Below are 26,503 nucleotides of genomic sequence, written 5' to 3'. Positions count from 1 at the left end.
ATGTACTTAGTGTTGCATCTGCTTGCCCTTGTAATAAAATACGTTTGGGTGGGTTTTCTTCTGATTGCTTTTCCTGTTAACTCTACAGTGTCAACACAAACCTGGCTTGCGTTTTGACATTTGTGCTACGGTCAGTCACTTGACACAGTTTGCAAAGGATCTTAGGTGCAAGTTCTCTGATGGATAGACAGCAAGGAAAGATCATACTTAAGCTGTCAAATTCCAGCCTGAGTTTGAATTACTGGTACTTTAAACTTCATATCTCCTCTTTTGCCTTTCTGAATCTAAGTTATCCCAGCTCCTTTGATAATAGTGCTCAGGTTGAAGTTTTAGCTTCACTGGGCTCGTATTTTGTGACAGAGCATAGAAATGAATTCTTGGGATTTAAGCCCGTGATTGCAAGTGGAATAAGTCTGATCTAAAGAGCATGGCATAGGAAGAAGGAACCACTCAGCTACTTCCAGAATTACTTTCTACATCAGAAAAATATTTTCAGGTACAACTGGTACCAGTATTGCTTCTATTATATAACTACTGGGGGGGGGTGGGTGGGTTAAAGGTTTAATAATGTAGTATTGGAAGTAAGTTTTCAGTCTTGTCGTTTTGCCTTATGTGTAAAGTTGCTCAGAATAGTTTTTTATTACAAATTATCATTTTGCAGGATTCATTTTGTCAAGGGAAGAGGTTTTTTGGTATCCTTTTGTCGTGATAGACACTTCATTAGGCATGCTGAAAATATAATTATGCTTGATCACCTACTTCTTACACCCCTGAACTGATCTTGCCATAGTGTGGATATTCATTTGTGTATCTACTTAACTTGTCTGTCTGCTTACTTAAGTTTTTTACCCTTACTAGATGTAAAGTAGCACTGAAACATGCAAATAAATGAGAGGTATATAACTATGTGTTAGTCAGCACTCTTAAAATCTAATTATCAGTATTACTTGTAAATATGATTACCTGTCCTCCAGTCAACCTGTGTTTCTTTTGCAACTTTTTTTTCTTTTGTCTGCCCTTGTATCTTCCCTTTTAAACTGCACGAGAGAAGAGAAAAACTTATCCAGAACTGACAGTGACATGAAGGATTTCAAGCTGGGTAACTGACAAAAGTGTTATTGCAGCACTTTGATAAGCTCTGAGCTGAAAACTTGAGGTTAAAATACAGTATGAGTATCAACATTGCCATTTTCAGTCCTTATTAGGCAATGGGATATTCCAAGAATTTTGAGCTGCTTCATGTGAATAAAATAGTGAAGACAGGTGAATTAGAGGCTTTTGTTTTGGGTGTTTTTTCACAAAGAAAAATTTCTGAGCAGTTTTAGATTCTGTGCACATTGACACATCAGCTGGTGCAGTGGAAACTTGCTTAGGTGAAGTCACAGTTCCAGACAGGATCACAAAAGGGTTCAGAATTGCCTTAGGAGTGTTAGAAAGGCTTAAGAATTCATTTTGTGTTATTCTAAAAAAGCTAAAACTTAACCAGGATGACTACTTTTTTTCTTGGCATGGTAAATCTGTAAATTGGGGTGCTGTGACAAATACTGTTCTTTACATCTTTCTGGTTTTAGTGTTGTGACTGTGGAAACTTACCTAGTATTTGGCTCCTGGGGGGGGTTGTATGATCAGATGAGCTAAAACGCCATGCACTTCCACCAGGCTTGAGAGACACATCAGTGAGGCAATCGTACGTTCAGCAGAGGACATTGGCCTTAGCACCTTTTCTTCTTTCCTTTTGGTGAGATGCTCATAGTCAGCAGTGTGCTACTGATCCAAAGCGTCATGTCAGCTAATGGAAGGAGCCATCCACATGCAGAACACTTTTCTCACATACGCCTTTTGTTCTAGTCCGCTTTCCTTACAGCTTTTGAAGCCTTTCTAGTTGACGTGTGTGCACTGAAAGAGGCCCTACGTGCCCCTCTCTCCCTTTTCTACACTTTATGAATCAGGCTAAGTACTTTGGGGTAAAGGTACAGGTTATTTGTAGACACAACCCATAAGTTAAATGTCTTGTCTTACCTGGCTTTCTCTTTATGTGATGTAGAGAATACACCAGGAAATTGTTGACAGGTGTAGTTTTTTGGTTTTGTTTTTGGTTGGTTGTTTTTTTTTTTATAATTTAGAACAAAAGCTTAATCTGGTGAATTTTTTTTAATCTGGTGTTTGTTACCATGGCAACCTAAGATATGGCTTTCGTGTCTTTGAGCTATAGGCTGACTTGAGATGCTAATGTTAGCGGAAGTATTTTAAATTACTTTGCTCCCATCCTCTCCGCAGTTTCTCTTGCGGTCTTCCCGTGCATAACATTTACTTTTGGGTAGTATCTGATTGTATCTCTGAGAAAGAGGAGTATTGCTTGTATTCTTCAGCTCCAGTTTTTTGAATCCTCAGTGAACGGGTCCATGAGTTACCAGTTAGTTACGAGTCATTGTAGTGCTTACATGAAATGCCGTCTGAAATGCCTCGTGTGTGTTATGCAGATTGTCAAATCAGGTGATCTAATGATCTCTCTGGACCTTAAATCTTTGGACTTAAATAGTTGGTGCATCAACATTTTGTGGTTTTTACATATTCAACTAAGTAATATCGAAAGTCTGACATGTCATGTTTTGATACACTGGACTTTCACTACTCTCATAGAGAAAATGTCACACGGGTTTTGGGGGATTTTTTTTTTTTTCATTGTAATGTGGGATCTGTCATGGCTATGCCAAAAATCTGTTGATGCAATTTCTGTTGCCAGTGCTTTGAATCAGGGAGGGGGAAAAACTGAAAATAAAAACATATGTCATAGAATTTAGGATTTAGATCTAAATGCCAGCTTCTCATGATGGCCGTAGGCATTATCTGCCTGTAGAAAAAAATCTACACCCACCACCTTGAGTTATTGTGACGTGCATATTTTTCAACCAAGATACAGTATTAGCAGATAAAGGGTTATTTTTTACTTTTTGTGTCCACTTTAGAGCCATACAAAGAGACTTGGCAAAACAGTCCCCTGTAAAGACTGGAGGGCCATGTTTATGTTCTTTCTGTTCATAATAAATGCATCATAGTGTTTTTCTAGCTACTTTCATCTCTTCAAAAACAACAAAAACTGACAGCAACTAATTATCTTGAGCTGCACTAAAGTAATTCTACTGATAATTACTGGTCATTTTCTTCCAATCTGAGATTTGGAAACTGTTTTCTGATTTATATTGTTGCGTTGGATAGAAACTGGCTTCGGCAGAAAGAGAGAAGTGTACTGTGTTGGGTCCAAGTGTGTAGTAGCTTAAGTAAAGCCTACAAAGATCTAAAGTAATTGCCATGTTGTTAAATTGGAAAATACCCGTTGAATGTAAAAAATATATAGGTATGTAGTACTCTGCAGTTCCTGAGAATATTCACAACTCTGAACTATTTATCTTTTCTATTAGTACTAGGCTTGGTGTATAATTTTTTTGCTTTTTCTGATTTACTTCTGTCCATTCTATTCAGCTTCATAATCAGAAATAGTTAGTTACCATTCAGGACTGACTCCAAAAGTGTCTGGAGAAAGTCAGCTATCCATTTAGATTTCCATGTGGTAGGGAGCCGAGATGATGTACTTGCTAGTATACTTGGCAATTTTTCCTCAGTGGTGGGGATGCCTTAGAAAATTTATGAACAATATCTAAAATAAATAAAGCTTTGAATCTTGAAAAGTAGCCACTGGGAGTCAGCCCTTAATCCAAAGGAAATTCAAAGTGGGCTGGGTAATATTTAGAGCTAAAAGGGCTTGTATGTCAGCAATATTTTATGTCCTGAAACTGCTTTTGGTTTGGTGTTACAGGCAGGCAAGCTCTTTCAGTATGTGACCACTCTTGTGTATGCTAGCTTTAGTTTCTGCAGCTTCCTTCATTCTGTTCACAGTTGATTCCCTTGGAACTGTGGGTAATTCATATCTCATTACCAACTGTGTTCTTAAAATGCAGGTCTCCTTTCTCCGTTCTTGCTTAAGTGCTCTAGTAGGGCTGCAGAATACAGAACTTAACATTTTTTACTTCTTGCTCACATAAGTAATCTCCAGATAAATCTATCCCACCACTTTTATTTTTTCCTAGAATCAAGCAACAAATTTTATATTTTTCATGCATTAAATTGCTTAATGTTTAGACATGAATTAGGACCTCTGTAATAGTTTCACTTCGAGACTTCAGCTTTAAAAGCCTTGTTCTTCGTTTGCAAGTTGTTATTCTTGGGAAGGACTGTGCTGTTACAGATATATTTAATGAGCATGCCAAATATTGTGAGCAGAATGACTATTGAATATAAGCTTGGTTGTTGTTTTTTTAATATGAGACAGTGGTATATCTTCTTTCTTGCAATGTTTTAATTTAAATGATAATTCATTATCGTCTGAGATAAATATTGTGGCTGACTGCTACTTTCATTTCTATTGCAGTATTCCTAACTCTCACAGAAGCATAGTAACAAATTACACTGAGTTTTGTAGTCCTTATTGACTACTTTACCAATACTGCCATGATAATAGTTTTTCTTCCCATTGGATTCTTTACAGTTCAAATACCTGATTCTTTACAGTTCAAATACCTTTTCATTTTTGCAAAATCTAAACAAGTGTTATGTTTTTATACAAAGGTAGGGACTTAGATTTTTGGATGACGCTACTTTGTCCCCTGCTGTCCTTGTGTTGAATGGAGGGAGTTTGCTTTTTTAATTATTATTTTTATTTACTTATTTTTTTAACTGATTACACCTAAAGACTGACATTCTGAAAGTAAGTGGTAAATCTGGAAATACAGATGACGAGATGTTATTAATGGTCAAGTATAAATTACCTAGGTCTCCTTAAGCATTTTTGTTGATATTGTTAAAACTGTTCCTGGAGTTACACCTTTGTGTTCATTACTGGGGCCAGAAAGATTGCAGCCACTATTTCTTTTAAAAACAGTCTCTCCACCTTGTTCGTCTCAGGAGAATAACTTATATCCAGAGACAGTATTGGACTAAGGTTGGACTTTTTTTTCCTGAACAGACAAGAGACCTGTCTCGTTAGTTTTATTTATTGGTAGTATCTGATTTTTTTAGCTGAAAAAAATTAATGAGGAGAACATGTAAAATGTAAAGAGGAAATAACTATGCAGAGGCCCAAGAAAGAAGAAAGAGATGACTAAAACTGAAGGGGGGAGGATTGCACAATTAACATGTGGTAAGCTTGTACTTTTAAGTAAGTAGAAATAACAGTGTCCTGAAAGTGAGTAATCCCTTTGCAGGCTGTCCAAAAGATGTTGACAATATATGGAGATAACGGAAGAATGGGAAGGATCACATAGAACAGTCTGGAAGAAAATATGATGGGCTTTCTGGGATGTGTAAAGATAGATTTTAAATCTGGTAAATATAATTGGGAAGTATGAAAAAGTGTGATAAAACAGAAGTCCTAACTTGTGGGCAGTTGGGGGGAAAGTGGATTTAAAGATCTGGCAGATATCATCAAAAGGAAAAAAAGCAGAAGGAAAACTTAGAAAAACTTGATTGAGCTTTTACTGCTTAATAATGGAAGAAGAGTCATACAGAAGGGTGACTCGCTTCATGGATATGCAAATCCAAGAAAATACACTCAAATCCAAGAAAATAAACTTTCAAATTATTAAACAGTATAGATAAGCAGATAAAAGAATTGGATATGAGGGAGATGAGCTATCTGCAGATGCTACCTTAAAACTGACACCACGAGAAAAACCCTGGAAGGAAATGTTCTGTAAGGTATGGACTTCTAATGGACTTGGGTCTTACAGTTGATCTGAGGATTATCTGTGGCTTTTCTGTAGTTAAAAGTGTGTACGCTGTTACATCCCTCTTTGGATTTTCCAGTTTCTAATGGGATTTGGATCTGGGTTGCATTCTTTTAGAGAGTGGGTCCATTAATGGCATTACAGTCCTCTGCAGATGTTCATTTTCATGAAACTTGGAGGTTTAATATATTGGAGGCACGTCTCCTCTGCCGAGTTACTGGGGAACAGAGTCAGATACATTAAGTCTTTTAGTGCATCAAGTCTCTTTTCTGCTGGAAAGAGAGACAAGTAATTTGCCTTAGATCCTTATCACAGAACCTTTTTCAAGTGTTCAGGGACTGGTATTTCCAAGTAACTATTGGTTGATGTAAATTGTGAAATGAAGCCATGGGAACTTTGGCTCATGCACCCCAAGCCACAGGTACACAGCCCAAGTATATCTACTATGCTGGAAAGTAGAAAAAATACATGAAACTTTTTAGGAGCTATGATAAGTTGTGTTTTGGTTGTGGAAGTCAAAATCGATGACTCTGAGTGTTACAAAATCACCAGGTTCTTAGACATCTAGGTTAAATGATTATTTACTTAAGTACCACAGAGGACTGACTCTAGAAAATCAACTTAACACCTTGTAAAATCTCCAGCAAGGATTGTGCATGGGGAAGTTAAGATGAAACATGCAGAAATTTTCTGCTTTTATACCATGGGGTCATGCACCCATAATAAAGAAAAATATGATGCAGGAGAGGAGGACAGAAAGAAAGATGCAGATATTTCATTGTACTGGAGCAAATTTAGACAGTAATGTAATTAATGTCATGGAAGGACATAAAGTATATCTTGTAACTGAATAAAAGAACAGAATTGTTGAAGATCCACACCAAGAAAAACCTTAATTGTTTGCAAAGCAGATGTATATTTGTGGTAAATACACTGGTAGTCAGGTAATGCTTGGATAGAATAAAAGATAGGCAATTAAAACAAGTCAAACGGGAAGTACTTTACAAAGACAAACTAGAAAGCATTGTGAATAACTGCTCGCATACATCTGCGGGAGCAAAGACTGGGGCAGTGTACTTTGAGCTAGTGCAGGACTGCATTCTTAATTCAGTGGTCTGGACAGCTGGAGGCCATTCTAGACTTCAGCCAATTAAACAAATTAAGTATGAGACATAGGATGCAAAGATTAAAGTTAATTATGAAAAGAAATGGATGAAGCAGATTGTGTAGACAGAATTTCTTCATTGCGTCTCATCTGTTGAGCCTCACAGCGTGGTGGTTACTTCCAGCAAGCTATTCTGTGTTTATTTTGCTTAAATGGCCTATCTAGTTTGATCTGCTGTCTGAAGTGTAACAGGCTGCCCTTATCAAGGGTCTGGAAAGCAGCTACGACATCGAAGGTGTGAAGCAGATGTGTGAATATTAGTTAGCGATATGCAGAGTAGAATCCAACCTTGCACAGCTACTTTGTGTATTATTCTACAAAAGCACAGGTTTGTTTTCCGTCAGAGGAGCTCTCTTCGAGAAAATCTGTAAGGTATCTAGCTTTTCAGGAGTTTTACTAACTACATAGGTAAGGTATCTATGGCAGAAACCAAGACAGCAAATTAACTCTACCTCTAACCAGCAAAAGAATACTGAGATGAGAGTAACTTAAGGAGCAGCAGGTGATTACAGAATAATATCCTAAAGCAAGCCCTCTAGAACTTTACATACTAGCTTTCTTGATCAGATGTGGTAGCATCTTAAGATCTGATCCTATCATACAGTAAGTACTTTGCATATAGAATTTGTAAAGGGTATCTTCATTTTTCCCGTCATCATTTGCCACATCAATGACTTCTGTTGTAAATCTGAACAGTCTATTTTAATTGAAAGTTTACTTTAAAATATAATGTGGGATTGTCATTTAAATGAAATATAACAATTGGGGATTAATGTTAGATGAAAGGGAGTTTAAAGGGAAATAATCTAACTGGTTGTAATTCAGGCATTCTAAAAAGGAAAAAGTTAATTAGAATTCGTGCATGAATTTGTGAGAAGGCCAGCCTGCTTAGGATGTTGAGATGGCAAACAAAACAGAATGAATGTTTATTTTGACTTCCAAAAAGAATGTTAGAAATTAATCACATCCAATACCACTGGCTAAGGTAAAAAGTCTTATTGCCAATGTAATACGGTTTGTTAAAATAGAAAACTGGCTTACAATGTTAAGCAAACCATAGCAATAGAATATAACAATTATTTTAATAGTCAGAAATTACTCATGCTTACTGTAGGGAACGATTGTGGGTCATCTAACTGAAAAGCATACAAAAGTTTCCATTATTGCGTCACTGTAGTTATTAATTCAGGAAATGAAAATGATATGATTTATAAAGTCAAGTCTCTTGGCTGTGCTGTACTTCATGTGTTTGTTATAGCATTCAAACAGACTTTTCGTACTGTTGATTCAGTGGACAAATTGTATTTGAAATCTGATTTCAAATGTTCCTTTCCTGCAAAACATTCCTCCAGGGAGTTTGAAGTTCTTTTCTCTTAGGGTAGCTCTCCTGGCATTAAAATCCAACAGGAATAGAGAGCTACAGGCTTGTTGCTGTCATAATCCTATCAACACAAGCTTTTTTTCTTTTAAGATGGTCTGAGCAGTCTGTCACTGTATTTTGGAGGACTATATGATGCACAAAAGTAAGTTGGCTGGCAGAAGCTCAATCAAAAGAAAAGAAAGAAAATACTGTTTCTACTTTAAGGAAAACTACCAGAAAATTTGGTGAAGTATGCACGAGTTATGAATCCTGTTAGATTCCTAGCTTTTGGCAATATTCAGGTAGCATCAATGGCCAAAAAACATTTTTCCATCTGTATTTTTTAGGAGACTGAGAGTAGAGCCCTGTTTAATACAGACTTCCTTTGTCTGCCTGTGATTAGATATTTGCAACATGCATTGTATTGAACTGTATTGTAACCTGCCTTCATAACCCAAAGCTGATAGGGAATGTGGTAGCCTGTTCAGTTAAGGGGCTCTGTCTCCAGCAAACCTTTCCAGTTAATTGAGCAGGTGAGTTTTTCTTGTCATTGCATGACTCTGGAGACTGGGGTGTGAAAAAATTAAGATCAACAAATACCCTGAGACTCACGATAAAATTGTCAGTTAATAGTGCTGTTGGTGTTCTTGGGGTGGTATTTAAAATATTGACTTTGGCCTGTGGAACACCTGAAGGCTTGGAATTTGTCTAGGCAGTTTATTCTAGCAGTGAGCAGTTGGGGAGCTCAAACAAAAGATCTCCATATAAAGGAGAGCAGTGACTGGCAACGTTCCATCAACATTGCACTTCAGTTTTCTCATTGCCCCTATTTTTATCTTACTGAGTTTATTGCTGGAATTAGAAGAGCTTGCAGAGATTTTGTGGACCTCGAGGGTTTTTTCCTACAACCACACTGAGAGTTGTATGCTATTAGCAATGCTGATTCTGGCTTCGTACTGGATCTGCAGAAAATTTCTGCAGGTTGAACACTTTTTATACATATTTGCTCATATTCATGGTTTGTCATATATTTATTTTGCAAATAAAGTTACAGATCTTAGCTTTAGTCAACATAGCTGTAAAAACTGGTTTTATTTAATGCATTGATGTCAGCGGGAGAGAGCACTGTGGATGAATGGAACCCCAGCTCAGGAGGTTATTACTCATCATACTTACTATGAAAATGTACAATTACTGTTGAAATACACGCATAACAAGAAGTGTTTGAGCATTCAAATCAATGTCACTGAACTTCACATAAAAAATAACATGTATTACCTGACACAACTTTTGGAAAACATGAAAAAGATAACAGTTTAAAAATGCAAACTTTTGCAGTCTTAGAGCTGAGACACGCTTACTACTTTGAAAGAAATTATAAAGAAATAATGACTTTTAGTTATAAATAGTCCCAGCTTATGAGGACAGTTGACACTGTGCTTCCCTCACAGGAGCTCTGGCATTGAAAGAGGTGCATAAGAGTGGGTGAGTCCCTTCAAAATCCGTAATACACTTTCTCCAAGTCCTGTATCCACACATCTGGGTATGTTCTGCAAGTCTTCTGACATCTGGAGAGACCAAATTTAACCCTTGTAGCTGAGAGTCAGACTCCAGGCTCCAAAAAGGTGTGTGCTAGACATGCCTGTGTGCCAAATTGAATAGCTGCAGTCACAGTGTGTCACCAAGGATAATCCAAATTTGCTAATAATAGCAAGATTTGTAGACGTAGCAAGCAAGAAACAATTCAACTGTATTATGTGAAGTGATTTAGGTGTCCAGGCCAGTGTAGAGAAATTGCAGCTTCATTAGACATGCATTATGTAAAGGCTTGCAGCATAAAGCAGAAGATCTATAAGGTGTAGTTAGTTAATTTACGCTTCAAGGGTACATTACAGGCTTGTTTGTGGTGGTATTTAATCTGCTGACTGGTTGTAGTCAAATAGAATTTTGCTTACTGCTTCTGCTCTTTCAATAAATTAAATATTGAAATCAACAACTTGTTACTACTTATATCTCTCATGAGCATCCATCTAAGTGACAAGCAGACATTGCTTCTGGGTGAGAGTGGGAGGACGGAAAATAGCTCACTGTTGCAGTATGTGGAAAAAGAATCCAGAAGAGATTTGAAGGTCTACTATACGCCAGAAACACTTTTTTTTCTGGTTGTTTGTTGTTTTTTTTCTTTTAACAGAGAGGTTAGTTAGCAAATGAAGAATGCCACTTAAGCATATCCTTTCACTTGATGTGCAGTCATGGTGAGCTGAAACATGGCACAGACAAAGTGACATGAGGTTTGTAACATTGGCATTTCTGTCTTCTCTCTGATCCTTCAGCTTTGCCTTAAGACAGCAGACTTTCTTGGGCAATGATGACAGCAAGGCTTATGAGTACCAAAGACTGTAACTGCTGTTACTGATTCAGCTATAGAAAGCATTGTGTTTATAGATCCAAATACTTTCGTGTGGGTTTTGTCCCCATTTCCAACAGATCTTGAGCCAGTATCTGACTTGAGATGCAGCAGAATCCCTTGCTATTAGTTAAATATGAAATTATGTTTCTTGTTTAATCAAATAAAACAAGTAAATACATGGAAGATTTTGGATAGAAAGGGTTCTTCAATATGGTGGTGAGGGAGTTAAATATGGACATAATTTCCCATACTCCAGTAAGTGCTTGGAGAAAAAAACCCTACTATTGCCGTGGAATATGAACTTGCTACATGTCAGCTCATTCATGGTCATAGTCCATGCCCACTTAGCCTTCAGCAAACACAAAGTAATTTGAATGAGCTTAGTTCTCAGAGGATGTACACTGTCTTGAATTTGTCATGGGCCAGGGTAAATGCAAAATTGTCAGCATGATGCTCTGATATATAGTAACTCTTTGTTCGCAGTGGCTTGTTCCTATGTCGAAGCTTCTGCAATTTTTAAAACTAGGCCAGATATCTCGCTTAAAGTTTGGTTCTAATTCAGACAATAATAGCTGAGATTTGTACAGAAAGTGTGGTTTGTCTGGAAGACCAGAAATTGTTATAACTGACATAGCTGTCAGTCTGTCAAATCAATGATTGACATAACTGTCCTTTCTAGCTCAGTTACTTTTCCTGCAGAAAGAATTTTAAGGCCAAATCTAGTTAACATTCTAAGTTGAAGTTTTTGCCGTTATTTTACTGTTGACTATGGAAGACTTAGATTTGCTCCACATATGTTTACACTATAAAATCTCTTTCTCTGATTATGAATTAGCAAATATGACAATTCTCAAATACAGAGCTGGATACTAGAAAAAGCAACCAATTCACTTGTAACAAATTTTATTTTTGCATGATTACATGTCCCAGTGTTTTTAACACTGAATACAAATTTTTAAATTGAAATTGAAGCAGTAAATCTTTCCTTAGAAAGTTGCACACTGTACTGTGTGCATCATTACTGAAACCATTTTACTTAGAAGCACAAAAGGAACACTTAATTTTTATTTACTATTATGAAGGAAACCCTTTGATTGCAGGGAAAAAAGCTGACAAATATGAAAATATGACTGTGATTTGGGCAGACTTCCAGAGACGGGAGAGAGTGATGCTTTTATCTTCAGAGGGTCTTTGACTGCTGCATTTATTCCATTAATAGCTGCAGTGTGGCTAATGTCATACTTTGTGCATTTGCCTCTGTGTCTGGCCTTTGTATAAACTGCATGGGAAGGTATTTTGATGTTAAACTCTGCTGGAAATATGGTGGAATAATATGCTGTCTCAGATTTCCCTGGATTGTGTGGAACATCAGAGTGAAGTTTAGTTTTTGACAAATGTGTTTTTTCAAACTTTTATTCTTCCCAAGTTGGATATTAAGCCTATTGCATTAAGAATATAATTGAAGAAAAGTCAATGCAAGTTATGTATACTTACAAATAGTTTCAGCTATAGTTTCAACTATTCAAAAGGCTGTAGTGAAATTATTTGACCAGACAAACTTGAACAGTGCTGGCCAGATCCTACCCATATATAGAAGGAACTGAGGAATGGAAGCACATAACTGTGAGCTTCAGTAAAGCCTGCGTGCTTTGTGATCAAACCCACCATCTACACATGCACTCACTCTATTATTCAGTATTTATTATTAGGTATATGTTTGCCTGTTGAACACAGAGGTGTAATAAGCAAATACACTATATTTTCTAGTCAGCTGTTTCCTGTCTTAATTTCTGCCAAGTAGATGAGTTGAGAATGTCTATGGAGGGGGGTGTGTGTGTGTGTATATATATATATATGGGTTTAATGGTGAATAAAATCATAATGACTTGTAAATTAATTTTAAAAAACAGGTGAAGAAGAAAGTCTTGTCAGCTAAAATTATTGTACATTATGTACTTGAGTTGAAGTGAAAGGATTCCATCTACACACACTAATTTATGTGTATTGGAGGAGGATAAATACAGAACCTGGAACTTACATGTCATTGGCCATGCCAGGATTTTGGAATGCTCTGCAGATGTTAATGTGAAAATACAGCCTACCTAACCTTGACTTCCAAACCAAAGATAAATGAGATCACCGTGTCACTCAGTGAACTTCAGCCTGATCTCATTGTGTTGATTCTTAGCCATATGCTTTGTGGTGATACAAAGGCTTTAGAAAGAACATTGTGGAAACATGCCACTGTCTCCTTCCAGTACGTGAAAAACTATTCTGTTTAGCTGAAGAGTATACATTTAGTTTTTTGGCGAAGGTGTGTTCTTCGCAAGTTCTAATAACAAGTTTGTAAGGCTTTAAGTGTTCAAATGATTTAATGAATATAAATAATTCTTACTTCTGTAAGGTAGGTCAAAATAAATGTTATATACATGTTAAAAACAGAAATACAATTTCCGGTTGCCTTTGCTAGGACTAGCATAACCAAGCAAAAACCCCATCCACAACACTTTGGAGTGCACAACATGTTCTAAAATATGGGAGACTTCTGAAATACAGAGGACTTGCTAATTCTGTATCTGGAAGGATGCTCCTGAAAAATCAGGGTGGTCATTTCTAATGATTCCTAGCAGCTTTTTTATTCAAAAATATATTTTGTAATATAATAGGATCTTGTTTTGTGCAGGTATCCCTTCATACTGTGATTTGGAAAAGTCATTCCGGAGGGAAAAAATGCTTGTCATTAACAAAATCTGTGATGTGAAACTGTGCTGAAAAAGCCATATGGAAATTATGGGAATGGGTTAAAAAGCATGGAAATATGCGAAGGAAAAGATACGGATTCTTAACGCCATTTTAAGACTGTATGATAAGAGCCAAGTTTTGCTCAACCACTTACGTCCACAGGAACTAGTATTTTGGTCAGTGTGTATTTTGTTTTGAGTTAAGTCATCCTGACACAGAAACAATTTTATCCAGTAGAAAGGACATATGTTCCTGGTTGCTCTTACTTTTGGAATGTTAATGGGACTTTTTGTTTCCTTCTGTCAATACATAAGATAAATGTACAAAAAATTCAGTAATACTAGAGATCCACCAATCTACCAATATTTGCCCCCATGCCACCCTCAATGGCCCTGAACATCTCTGTCAGCCACAGATTTTCAGTCTTCTTAAGTTTTTATGCCCATGCACAAACCAAAGCTAAAAAAAAAAAATGGAACCTGGGGGACATAAAGTCAAAGAGCATGGTGAGCAATCCTGTGCTTCGATCTTGCGATGATACCTCCTACAAAGGGAGCCTTTTGGCTAACACTTAGTCCTTACTGAGATCCTAAGTAAAATCACATGGCTTTTTTTATATAGATATACCTTGATATTTATAATCTGGTTGATTCCTAAGACTGTTGGTAAAAACAAGGTAAGATTTAGTCTGGATACTTACATAATGCTTTACATAAATTCCGTTTACTTCTGTTATCCATCATGTGAAAATAATATTTCCCATAACTGACCCAGAGCTGAGTGCTAAGAAACCCGACCCAAGCAGTCTGTAAATTTAAAATATTTTTTGTTTTCCTTTTTTTATATACCCAAAGCAAGAGGAAAAACAACAAGGAAGTTTGGGAGGTCTGAACTTGGTTGGCTGCCAAAGGTGTGTTGTGTGCATGGGTTCCTCCACTTGGTTTGTGGTTCAGCTGTGGATATCTTTTGGTAGCTTTGAGTGATGCTTAAACTATTTGTGGCCTTTCACACTCTGCTGAATATCCTGCACTCAGAAAGCCTCTGAAAGTCAAGTCCGACATGCAACTAGCCAGAGTACGAGGTTAAAGCACATGCTACTGTTGTTTTTAACCAAACTAACATTAATAATATAACGTAGAGGGGTATGTGATAGAAACCTAGAAGCTGCCACGCTAATCGTGTAGCAGCCTAATTACTAGTGTTTTATACCTGAGGAATGTTTCCTCCTTCCGTGCAAAAGCACTCATAAATGAACTATACCCTATCACAGTATCACTTTGGCTCAGTCTTGCAGTCTTCCCCTGAAGCACAGGGTTTTTTATATTTCTTGATGTTTAGCCTCCTTGTCGTTCGGGAATTTTTATAATTCATGTTGCTAGAAAACTGAAGTTGGCTTCCATGGATTAATATTTCTGCTAATGATTTTTTTATTTATCTTTAACCTTTTATTTCATTACATCATGTCGTTGATTTGCTCCCTTGTTTAAAAAGAAAAAGACAGACCTTTAATGCCATTCCATTCTTTCAGGTTTTACCTTATTTTTCTTCTTAAAATTTTGACAACTCAAGTTCAAATTCTGATTCCTGGCTCTGTTTCATTATACTGATGGTTGTCTTTATTTTCATTAGAGCATGAGAGGAGGACAGCCCCACAGGAATGTTTGCTCTGTGGTATTGGTTTGGTTAAGTTTTTGCTCTTTTAAGAGAATTACGTTTTATTGTTCATCAAAACTGTACGACCCTCCTACAATCTAGCATAATCTTTTTGTTCAGAAGTATTTGGAGGTTTGAATCTGATTTTATAATGGTTGCTTTTAATTTATATTTAAATACTACATAGAAATTTTTTGTTTAGTATTTACTTGTTAATGGGAGCTGATAGCTGATGCAGTTGATAACAGGAATTGCCCTTATCCCAGGGTGTTTTGCTCTTGGACTGGGAATTTTTGTGTGTTGCAACACCCAAAGAGTTCCTGTAATCCTCTCAGATGCTTTAGTGTCACTTCCTGTATTCATAAAGGAGGGGTGGGGGGTGACTTGCATTGTGGCAAAGATTACTTCTGATTATTGAAAGGATTTTTAAAATAATTCTAAAGATTTGTTTTGTTTGGGAAGATAATTAACCCTCACATTTTATGAATATAGGGGGCGTTTTGATTTGCAAGACAATGTGATGCCTTTTACACTTAATTAGGGGAGTGTATTCTAAGCATTTTTTATTGATCAGAATTTAGAGCAACCTTCTTAATTGTGTAACATTCTTACTTATTTGTGTTAATCCTCATTTTGTTTTCTCTACACCTTGATTGCATTCCTGTATTATGTTAATATAGGTGTTGTCCATAGGTGAGCAACACAGGTGGACAGAGTTGCTAGTGGTGAGGTGTGAGTATACAGTGACAGTGATGTTCACATAGTCTCATTGGCTTCGCTAGTCAGTGCATCGCTTTTATTAATGTTACGTTTCAGTTAATTTGTAAAAGACATATGTATGATGCACAGGTTAAAATGGCATGAAGTATATTGTGTTTCAGAGAAAAGCTTTAATTTGGAACTGCATAACTGGAAATGCTGCTCACATGAAGAGTGTAAGAACTGCTGCACTGGGTCACACCAAAGGCTCATTTTCACCAGCGCCCCTTTCTGACCATGGTTGGTTTGGACTCCATTGTATCACTGCAAGAACAGATGAGGTGTACAGCAATGCTTCATCCGTTATCCTCTCCAGTTTCCAGTATTCTTTAGGGATTTTCGAACTGTGCAGGCTGTGTTCACACCTTTCTACCTACAAGAATCGTTCTTCCATGGATTTCTTAAATTATATTGGTGAGCAATTTTATACTTCTGGCATCCATAGTGCTCTCTGGCAGGGAGTTTCACAGTATGGTTGTACATGTACAACCTGTAAAGGACCCATATTCATGAGCAAGTAGATAGTTCCACTGGGAGAAATGTAGACACCGAGAATATTAGCTGGGGAAAAAATTTTGATATGCAAACTTATTTAACTAGATCAGTCTGATGTTGTTGCATTTGGGTTTAGATGTCGAATTTTCTTTCAGTGAGCTTTGTCCATTTGTGACATATTCTGTATGGCATGTGGAAGAGGAAACAGATGTGGTGAAAAACACTGTAGTAGTTCTCTCCACAAGTTAGGTTTTAAAGGGCATTTTCTCCTAATAAAGTGTTTAGTAATTCCAGTTACAAATAAGGATCAAGAAATAATGCTAGTCACCAAACACTCATCATATTACATTTTTTGGCAGATGGAAGTGAAGCAAATGCTCAAGTATGTGGGCTATCCTAAAACTGGCAAATTTATTAGGGATATTACAAACATTCCAGGTGTCTTCTGATACAACAGTATATGAAGTCATTTATTCCTCTATACATATGTGTAAGTTGGTATGACATTTGAGCATGAAAAAGGGAATTGTAGGAGTGAGAAAATTTTCACTCTTAGCTCCATGAGAAGCTGGTTTTATGTAGATAGTTACACATTGTGTGTGAAGGAGAAAAACACTCTCCTTCCTAAAGTAATAGGATTGTTTTTTTCAATACGTAGATAAATATGTTCAAAAATATCTGAGAACATGTATACAGTAGCTAAATTAATATTTTTTTAAAAGGGGAATGTTCTCACCTCTGACACCTTTTCATTCTGCTGCAGTTTCATCTGATTTCGTCCTGGTACTGTCAGGCACAGATGATTGTTGTTGGATGATTTTTCATGGTCAGTGTTGCCACATTCAGAAGAGTTTTTCTCTTCCATAGAAATTACTCCTCTGGCTTCTGATTGTGCAATTAATTATTTTGAGAAACAGTTCATTTGCTTGTTTGGAACCTGTACTGAAGTTCTGTCCTGTCTGCATGGCTTCCAGGAGTATGTGAGGTAGGATCTTGGTGGTCTGTGGGAGATAGGGCTTATGCTTTGGGCACATTTCTCTCTGTAGGTTTCTGTTTCTCTGTTAATCTTGTGCATCAACAGCAAGTGGTGGTGACCAGTTATACTCAAGTCCTGCGTGGACCTGTGTCTAAGCAGTTTCTGTATAATCATTTTTTTAGTTGTAATTGTTGATCTTACATTATCAGTTGGTAGCATGTAGGATGGTGTGGTCTCCCTTTTAAGCATGCTATGGTTTGTGTTCAGTGTGAGCTGCATTCTTTTTGGTCTTTGTAATAGATAACATGTTAGTTGGATGCATAATTCTGTTTTATTTTTAGTTTTTGTATGGATGCATTTCAGCTGTGGGGTGATGTCCATCTATGGAAATGTTTTCTTTGCCTGAATGATTTACAATCATATTCCCAAAAAAAAACTCAGTTGAGAGAAGAAAAAATTATTCAAAATTGTGTAAAACAAAGAATGTCAGTACTTTTTTTTTTTTTTTCTTTTTTTCCTGTTGCCATGTTGAAAACTAGCTTTAGAGAATACTTCTGGAAGTTGGTTTGTAGCTACTGGAATTGGTTTTCAGGTAACTATAATGCTGGGTCTGCATACTGCTATAAAGCAAAGCCACCACATGGGTTTGCTTCATTGGAATAAACTAGTGACTAACTTTGATTTTCTCATCAACAAAATTTTAAAGCAAGTCAGTCCAGCCTAAAGTTATGTTACTTTTTTTATATTTAGGTACTTCAACAAATGGCTTGATGTTTCAGTGATGTTAAAGTTCTGAAACCCTGAGCTTTGCAGGCCCTCAACACCTCTGAAAATGAGCCAGTGCTCAGGTCAGCATTCAAATCTAGGTTAGGAATCTTAACTGTAGGTGTCTCATTTGAACAATCTGGCCTAAATTATTTCCTGATTATTATGTGATGCTGTGCTCTCGACTTTACTGGATACCACCTTCCTTCTGCAGCTTCTTTTTCAGTGTCTTTGTGAAAGATGTTCTTCACAGAGCTTAGTACCAAGTGTTGAAAGCCAAAAAAGGGCCATCGGGCAAGCTGAAGTACATGGAGATACTTCTGTGGTAAGGGAAAAGTGTAAGACTAAACAACAATTATTTTGGGGATCAGTTGTTAGTAGTACTTCTTAGTGTTTAAGTCTTGATTCAGCAAATCTCTTAAACAAGGACTTATTTTTAAAGATTATAAGGCTCCCATCTATGGTCCTTGAAGCTCTTCGGTGTCTTTAATGAGTAATGCATAGTTTGTGCTTAAGAGCCATATTGAAAAGGTCACTATGTGCTTAAGAGCCTTATTGAATATGGGAAATTTTGCTTGGTGTTTTACTTAATCCTGGTCTCTGCTGGTGATTCTTGGAGAAAGGAGTAGGATCAGTTTGGGAGGATGTGCAAGGCAATACACAAAGAAGTATATGGTTGAAGTAAATTGGGTGCTTCACTGAATGCCTTTGTTACAGATTTTTTGTCTGATGTCCAATAAATAGTGAAACCTGTAGGTTTTTTGAGTGCTTCCTTATTGTGTAATCTCCCAATTCTCTTTTCTGACTACCCAACTTAAGAGAACTTTGCTGTGTAAGTGTTGTCAATCAAAGACTCAGTAGGCACCTTGTTTGAACCTGGAAGGTGCTATAAAATGCGAAGAACTTTGACAAATCAGCCAATGAATGTCTGGATCTTGGAATAAGTAAAAAATTTTGGCCTTTATTTCTGTAGCTCAGGTTTTTAAGATAGCTGTTGGTTTGTTCATTCGCATCTGGTATTCTTTACCTGCAGCTTCTGTGTATGTTTATCTGGTGGTTTTTTCAGTGAAATAATTTACATGATCCTCCTGAACTCTTTAGTTAAAAATTCTGTGGTGTCACAAAGGAGATTTGGGAGAGTTTCCAGGGGGATATTCCCATCAGAAAAAGCCCAGTCTCTTCAGGTTGACATTTCTGTCTGTTCGTCTAAGAACTCTTTCTTTTCTCAGTTGGGAGCTTTTGCACTTAGTCATATTGCTGTTGCACGAGCAGTTTGTAAGCAGGCCTAACCTGGCAGAGCCTCCCATGTGAATTGTTGCAGTTGGACTTGTAGTTGCCCTCAAAGGGAGCAGGGGAGGACGTGATCTCTAGGAACAATTCTCCCTTCATTGTCGCAGCATTCATAGTAGTTACTGAGATTCAGCAGTCATTTTTGGAGTGTTCCTTTGTAGCATCAGGGCCTTCAAAGCACAAAATAAGCTCCTCTGAGCTTGAGATACCCGCTTATAGATACAAAAAGCCAGTACACAGAAGTAATTGCCTGGGTAGCAGAGTATCTGTCTGGTTTCGGTCTGCTGGCTGTGTCACACTCGGCCTTTCTGCATCCCTCAGTAGTCTTGGGGCAGACAAGGTCTCATCCCAATTTTCTAGTAGGGGAAGCAGGAAGAGCCACCAGCTGCAGCAGACAGATCATTAGCACTTCCTTATGTCTTGCAGACCATTGCATAAAGAGTTTCTTACTTTGTGACCTGTGATATTTAGTTGGTTTGTAAGCACAGACGTTGAAGTTCTGTTGTCATTAGCACCATATGATTTTTACCTTTGAAAGGAGAAGGCTGCTGTCATTAAAGAGCAAGGTACCTTGTAGTGTTAAAGGACCTCTAGGTTGGAATAAGTCTGAGGTATGACCTCTTTCTCCTCTCTTGTCCAGACAAAGAGCTTTTCCCATATTACCTGACAGTTGGGTTCAGGTCAACTAGCCATGCTTCAAATCTTCATCTTTTTTTTTCAGTCTACAAATAAACTTTGCTGTATTTCTTTATAGCTATTAAGAAAAAACCTGCTCACAGCAAAAGACTCTGACTAGCCACCAGCAAAGTTGTGAGTGTTTTTTGTTTTGCTTATCTTGATGCTACCAGTCACCTTCCTTCTGCCCTTTAGTAGATATCACAAATGGTTGGGGAAATAGTTTCCATGTTTTTATCCTTGCCTCCTTTTTCTGGTTCTTGAGCTATCATTAGTGGTGATACTGTATTGAAATAAGCTTGGTCATGCTGCCTTGCTGTGATGTTCCATTTTTAAACTAACTTATAAAATACTTATAAAAGTAGTGAAACGAGGCGTTTTGCTGTTCCTATACTTCAGTTAATATATCTCAGATTTGTTTTAGTATGATACAAAAGTTTTAATGCAACTATTGGTCATATTTTTAATTGGAAAAACAGGAGATGTTTATGATACTGATTAGATAGTCATGGTATTGCTTTATATCAGATACTCTCAATGCAGTTCTGATGCTGCCATCATTAAAGTATTATCAGAGGGAGACTGTGGTGAACCTGTTACATAGAGAATGGGAAGAATAACACCAAAGAAAGGCCATGCTATTTCACTTGCTTGTTATAGCTGTATTTCTGTATGAAGATTTCATATCTCAGTTTCTTCCATAGAAAATACTGGTAGGAAGGTCCCTCTGTTGACTTCAGGTAGTACCTGGATAATTTTCCAGAAAATTATTTTGAAAATTTTTGAGGAGTTGTTCAGGCTTTTTTTCAGTTTGGTTGGTTTCTGTGTCTTCTTTGTGTGAATGGGGAGAACATAAGGGAAGCTCAGCATGTAAACATTTTTCTTACTATGTTTTAATTGCCAGAATTAGTTCAACTACATATTAAACAGGAAACAAAAAGGAAGCATACATTACAGTTCTGTCTGAGCTATTCTGCTGTGGAATTTATTCATTTTTATTATTTAAAGTTGTTCTCTCTCTGGCAGTAACCTCTCTTACCTTCTCCCTTCTCTATAAACCATTTTTATAGTTTATTTGTGAAGTAGACTCACATAAATGTGTGCGTGCTGTACTGACCTAGAACAGATTAATCAAATTACTAAAATAATGACTGCTTTAGCACAGCAAGGTGTTAGGACTCTTAGGTTTTGTTCTAAGAGATCCTCAAGAAATGCAAAGAAAATGTGTTTATGTGATACCACTGTAATGTTTTCTGTGGTATAATGAGCATCATGTAAAAAAAATACATTGACAAAAATTACTTTTCCATTGTTAAACAGAATTGCATGTCTGTTCTCATTGAATGTCCAAAAGTTTCACTTCAGTCTGCTGCTAAAAGGCACTTGTCATAGCAATCTGCCAGAACACATTTAAATTACTTGAAAATAGGCTTGGTGGAATGGCCGTAAGAGGGGTGAATTAGTTCTCCATACAGCAGCGGCAGGTTGGCCCAGTGGACTTCTTCTGACCCAGAAGGATCCTGAGTCACTGCAATCTGTTCTGTGGGAGATGGAAGGCAGTATGACCTGGCTCTTGGATGCATTTTCAGTAGTCGTGAGAAAACAGCCTGTGGGCTAAGCGATACTGTGGTTCTCCTTGCTATTCCTGGCCTTGTGGGCTGTGGTGCTGCAGCAGATGGTTCTTGTCCAGTTGGGTGGATTTGAAAGGTTAGAACAAGGTAAGCACAGGAAAGGCACTCAATTAAGGGGGAGAGGGGAAGGAATGAAGAGGGATAAACAGGCCACATTTATTTTCTCCTTTTTCTTTGATGTTTTTCCTTTCTATCTTTAAATGCTGTATAAATATATATAAATATCTTAACAAGTAAACAGTGAGACCATTTTGGCGGGGGATGAGGACAACAAAAACTTACAGTTAATGTTTCCATACTCATTTAGTATTCTGAATTTCTGTTTGTATTTACTTGGACAGTCTTCAGTTGTGTTCGTAAACTCTTCATCCACAAACTTATCAAATGTGTTAGTAGCTAAAATGAATTACTAGCTTTGTAGTGTCACAGAACACAAATGGGAAAGCCAGAAAAAGAACCTGGGGCTTCTTAAACATTCTTGTTTGGCTTTTTTTTAAAATACAGGGTTTTTAGAATCTAAATACAAGACTTTCTACAACTCTCTACAAAATCTAGCTTCTCAAGACATTAAGTGTTTGAGGAAATACTAAATCTAACTTACAAAATACTTTATACTGATTTATACTATTATGAAAAAAGTTGTAATTTTATTTCTGAGACTTGCTATAAAATTATTGAGTAATGGGCCAGACATACTTCAAAATGCTGCTTTCTACAGCCACTGACAGAGACATGGCTCTAGCTTGCAGCATTCACCTTTTGGACTGGGCCAATTTTCTATGCATGGAACAGCTATTTTTACCTTGTTTAGACAGAGTTTGGTGGTGGGAGAGTTGTCTTCTTAGCTTTTTAGGTAGTTTTGTATTTTAACGTGGGAGTTCTAGATTTCAGCGGTGCTTGCTGTGTAATTATTGTCATTGATAGCCTGGGAGTATTTGGTAATGTTTTGATTCCTTTAGAGAATCTCCATGTTCTGGAGAATATCAGCTTGAGAAATACAGATAAAATCTATGCTAAGTCTAGTCAGGTTCTTTTTTTATTATTTTTATTTTTTTATTAGCTATAAATACTCTACTGTCTGCAGACTTTTTCATCACTATGCATCTGACACAAGTCAGTTATATTGCTGCACACGTTTAAATGGTCTATTACTAGTCTGCTTCCAGGCACTAATAAAAATATATTAACCCTCTGATCCAGTTTTATTATTTTTCTCATTTTCTTTCTAGACAATTTATGGTTCCACAGGATTCTTTAATTCATAGTCATGATGCACTATTAATAGCTTTAGTATCTTGTCTTCTTGGCTGCTTGCCAATCAGAAGTCTCAGCTATATTTTCAACAACTATACATGTGGCAAATATAGCACTGGGATTCAGCTGTAAATATGGGGAAATGGGACAAAATTTGTTCGACATATTGCAGTTCTTTGTATGTAAATTTACCCAGAAGAGTAAGAGATATATTTGCCAATTTTGTATTAACTTGGTCTTACTCTATTATAAACCCCTTGAGTTTGCATACTCAAACTTACCTGGAAGGGGAAAAAAAAAATGAGCATTTTATATGTTCATATCGCAATGATGTGAAAAAGTTGAGAGTTGTGGATAAAAAAAAAAGACTGTCGTACTTACAATGTATAATTTATTATACTAATCTATACTAGGAAACACATTAGTCAAAAAATTCTGAATTTTCCATAATTCCAAATTATTGTAATTTACTGCTTCCGAATATTTGATCTAAAGAGAGACAGGTTATCTTTGTCTTCAGAGCAAACCAGCCTTCTACACCTTTTTCTGTTGTTACCTGCCTGACAGTCTTAATTTTTGGATAGTTAATTGAGAGCCGGAAAGTATTCACTGCTTATAAGGAATTTACTGAATAGTTAGGTGATAAGTACTATTAGTTTCCCATGTTTTCCAGAAGACAAGGACCTAAGGAAACCCCAGAAACATGCCACCAGCTCCTCACCAGCTCACCTGTCACATTCCCTTTCTGGGGTCAAAAATGTGCCAGATCCAGGTACTGCAGGAGCCCGTTTGTAATTTACTGTCTATTTCAGGCTGTTTTAGGAGACAGTTTCTGTGTAGAAATGACAAGTTTTCTGAACTTCTCCAAGGCACAGACTCAGAAAAGAACAAGTCTGAGCTGGTGTCAGTTCCTAAAAAGAAGTGTTGTTTTTCTTCTGGCTAGCCAATACCTGGCTGAGCTTATTTCAACATAGTTGGGATGGGGGTGGGTGAGAAGAATTGGAAAAAATTGCTTGCAAGTCAGAAGTGGAGTATTTACTCACCTGAGTGGGACTACTTACAACTGGTAATCAAACTTGGTGAAATAACATGCCAGTTTGAGGATTTTAATCTCTAGTTTCAGCTTGCCGTCTGTAAAACTAGGAAAATAATGCTTATTTAGCTTATGTGAATATATCACATTTCCTTCATTAATATCTCTTAACATTGGATGGTATTCTTGCACAAAAGCCTTCTAGAATTCTTTTTGAGAAAGAGAGCTGATGTGTATCCCTGTTGTGATCCATATCAGTCTAGAGCTTATTTGTGCCTGCATAAGTGATGCCTGAAGTAGATGTGCCCTTAAAATGAAAGCAGTACAGCAGTAAACAAACCAAATTTTTTGAATTTATAATGGGTTCTGTTTTCAAAAAAGAAAGAAATACCAAGATCTGAATTTCAATTTTATTGAAGACATGCTTTGAATGTTTATATCTTCTCTGTAATTATGGTATATGATTCTAGGTATTCTGTTAGCTGAGTAGTAGATCCTGTAGGTGGGTATGAGGATGGTAAATGTTACCATACTGTTTTATTAGCCATGCTTTCAGGGAATGTCATGATGACGATTTGCAATTGGTAGTGTATTGTTGAACTAATATGAATAATAAAGTGAGTTGCAGTTAATAGTGGCTTTCTTGAATGAGTTTGCATCATAAAAACTGCTCATGTTGGAGCTTTTTCATATTAAGGTGAGTCTGAAAGACAGGGATTCTTTTAACACCTCAGTACCATTTGCAAAATACAGTTATTTTTTTTAACCTCTGGATTGTGTCCCAAAATCTAGGCTTTATGGAATGAGAGTTTTCAACTAACCTTGGAAATTAATGGGAAACACTGAAGATAAATGAGTAGCTGTAATGGAAGGTGGAATTCTCATACAACAATGCCTCACATCAGCATTTTGCCATTTCCAACAAACAAAAATATATCCGAAACTAGTAATAATTTGAATTTTCTGCTTTGAGTTCTGTGTATTCCCCACTGTCTTGACATGTTAGTAGTGGAGCATGTCTTTCTTATGCTGCCTGTTGCCTCCATCCTTCACCATTTCTTCACTTGTTCCTACCTTCCTGGACTCTTTTGAGCTCAATTATGAAAGAGAGAAAACATTAAAAAAAAAAATCCAGCTATGTGTAGTCCCCTTAGCTCTTTTTACTTCCATTTCTTCTGGCCAAATTTGACTTAGTTTTGATGTGCGCCCGCAAGAGCTCCAGTCACCATGCGTGGAGTGGTGACAAAGTGGAGGGCTTCAGTGCTGCAGCATTTACTTTTGTCCATGAGTCACATGGACAATTCTACTACTACGGTGACATGTCAATAGCAAATGAAGCAGACTGAGCTCATGGCCAGTGAGCACAAAAAAAAATAAATTTGCCCCCACTGTTCCAGCTGGCCAGTCAAAGCAAAGAAGGTGATCCTTTACCCCTGGAGTCTGCAGTAAACTTTTTCTTGTTGACTGCTGCAGGTATGCCTAATTCTCATCCTTCATCCTAACTGCAGCTGGATATTAGTTGTCACTGGGAGCCAAAGGTGGGCTGGCAGCTCTCCAAGTGAAAGCTCTACCCTGCACATATATTTTAGATAAGTTCAGTCAAAAGTTTGCTATGACTTTGACTTTAAACTTAAATTAGGAGGGGAGGGACGGGGCTTTCTTGTAAAGCCTGATCAAGAAGCTGGGAATAACTGTACAGCTGGAATACACAAATAGTCTGCATACAATTTAATTGTCATAATCCATACCAGCAACCTGTAAGATAGTTCATTTTGTTTGAAAGCTACTGCTAAAACATCACTTTCTTGGTCAATAGAACAGAACAAAGCAAATTTCCAAACCTCAGAATATAATAAAAACATTGAAAATTAGTTGTCACACCATTACATGTGGGGTACTTCTGCAATACAGACAACTGTGAAAAGTGGAGCACTCCTGAAGTTGAAGAGCAGTGACACTAGTGCTGGTGCTGTCAGACAGCTCAGCTGTGTATGGCTGTACGGTGAGTTTCAAAGCACAGGTTGTGGGTTGGCAGTAATTAGCAGCTGCGCTAAGTGCTTGCTTGCCATTAAAATCTATGCCTTTGTTAGTTCTAAATAGGTTCAGTAAGTTGTTTTGGTCTGTCAGACCAGGTTCTGCTCTTAGCAGTGGCATTAACGAACTGCAGCTTTGCAAATGTCATGGGAGGGTGCTGCTGTCCAGACCTCGGCCCCTCTGCTAACTGGCGGGTCAGTCCTAGGGAATGACCCACTGTTAGTTTTCCAAAGGGACCAACTTCTTGTCTAGAGTTATATAGCTTCAAAAATTGTATTTATACTAGTCTAATGGATTTGTTAAATTGTCTTGTATTTCATGGATTTGTAATAGTAAATGTGCTGTAATACTTTTTTAATTAGTTGATGAAAATTAAATTATTAATTTGAGGTTACCTTTTGCAAAGCAGATTAAATTAGGACAGGAATAATCAAACATTAATTACTGAAGAAGATTTTACTGATAAACCGTCTGCTGAACA

At 37.1% G+C, this 26,503-nt stretch overlaps 1 protein-coding gene across 6 annotated transcripts in view; it reads left to right on the top strand.

Moving 5' to 3' along the window:
• The window catches only part of ARL15 (ADP ribosylation factor like GTPase 15), a 224,703-nt gene that overhangs the window by 177,941 nt on the left and 20,259 nt on the right, over window positions 1-26,503 (top strand). The window contains exon 7 of one of the 6 annotated variants that reach the window (XM_055699177.1): window positions 9,757-10,225. The exons of the other annotated variants lie outside the window; for them this stretch is intronic. Coding sequence (XP_055555152.1) covers window positions 9,757-9,771 — 15 coding nt within the window. The 3' untranslated portion in view covers window positions 9,772-10,225. Of the gene's footprint in view, window positions 1-9,756; window positions 10,226-26,503 lie in introns of those variants that run through there. 6 annotated transcript variants of the gene reach the window in all.

Source organism: Falco cherrug, chromosome Z (genome assembly GCF_023634085.1).
Source record: "Falco cherrug isolate bFalChe1 chromosome Z, bFalChe1.pri, whole genome shotgun sequence".
Taxonomy (NCBI): Eukaryota; Metazoa; Chordata; class Aves; order Falconiformes; family Falconidae; genus Falco; species Falco cherrug.
Note: the sequence above shows the minus strand (reverse complement) of the source record. Positions and strands in the feature narration are given on the sequence as shown.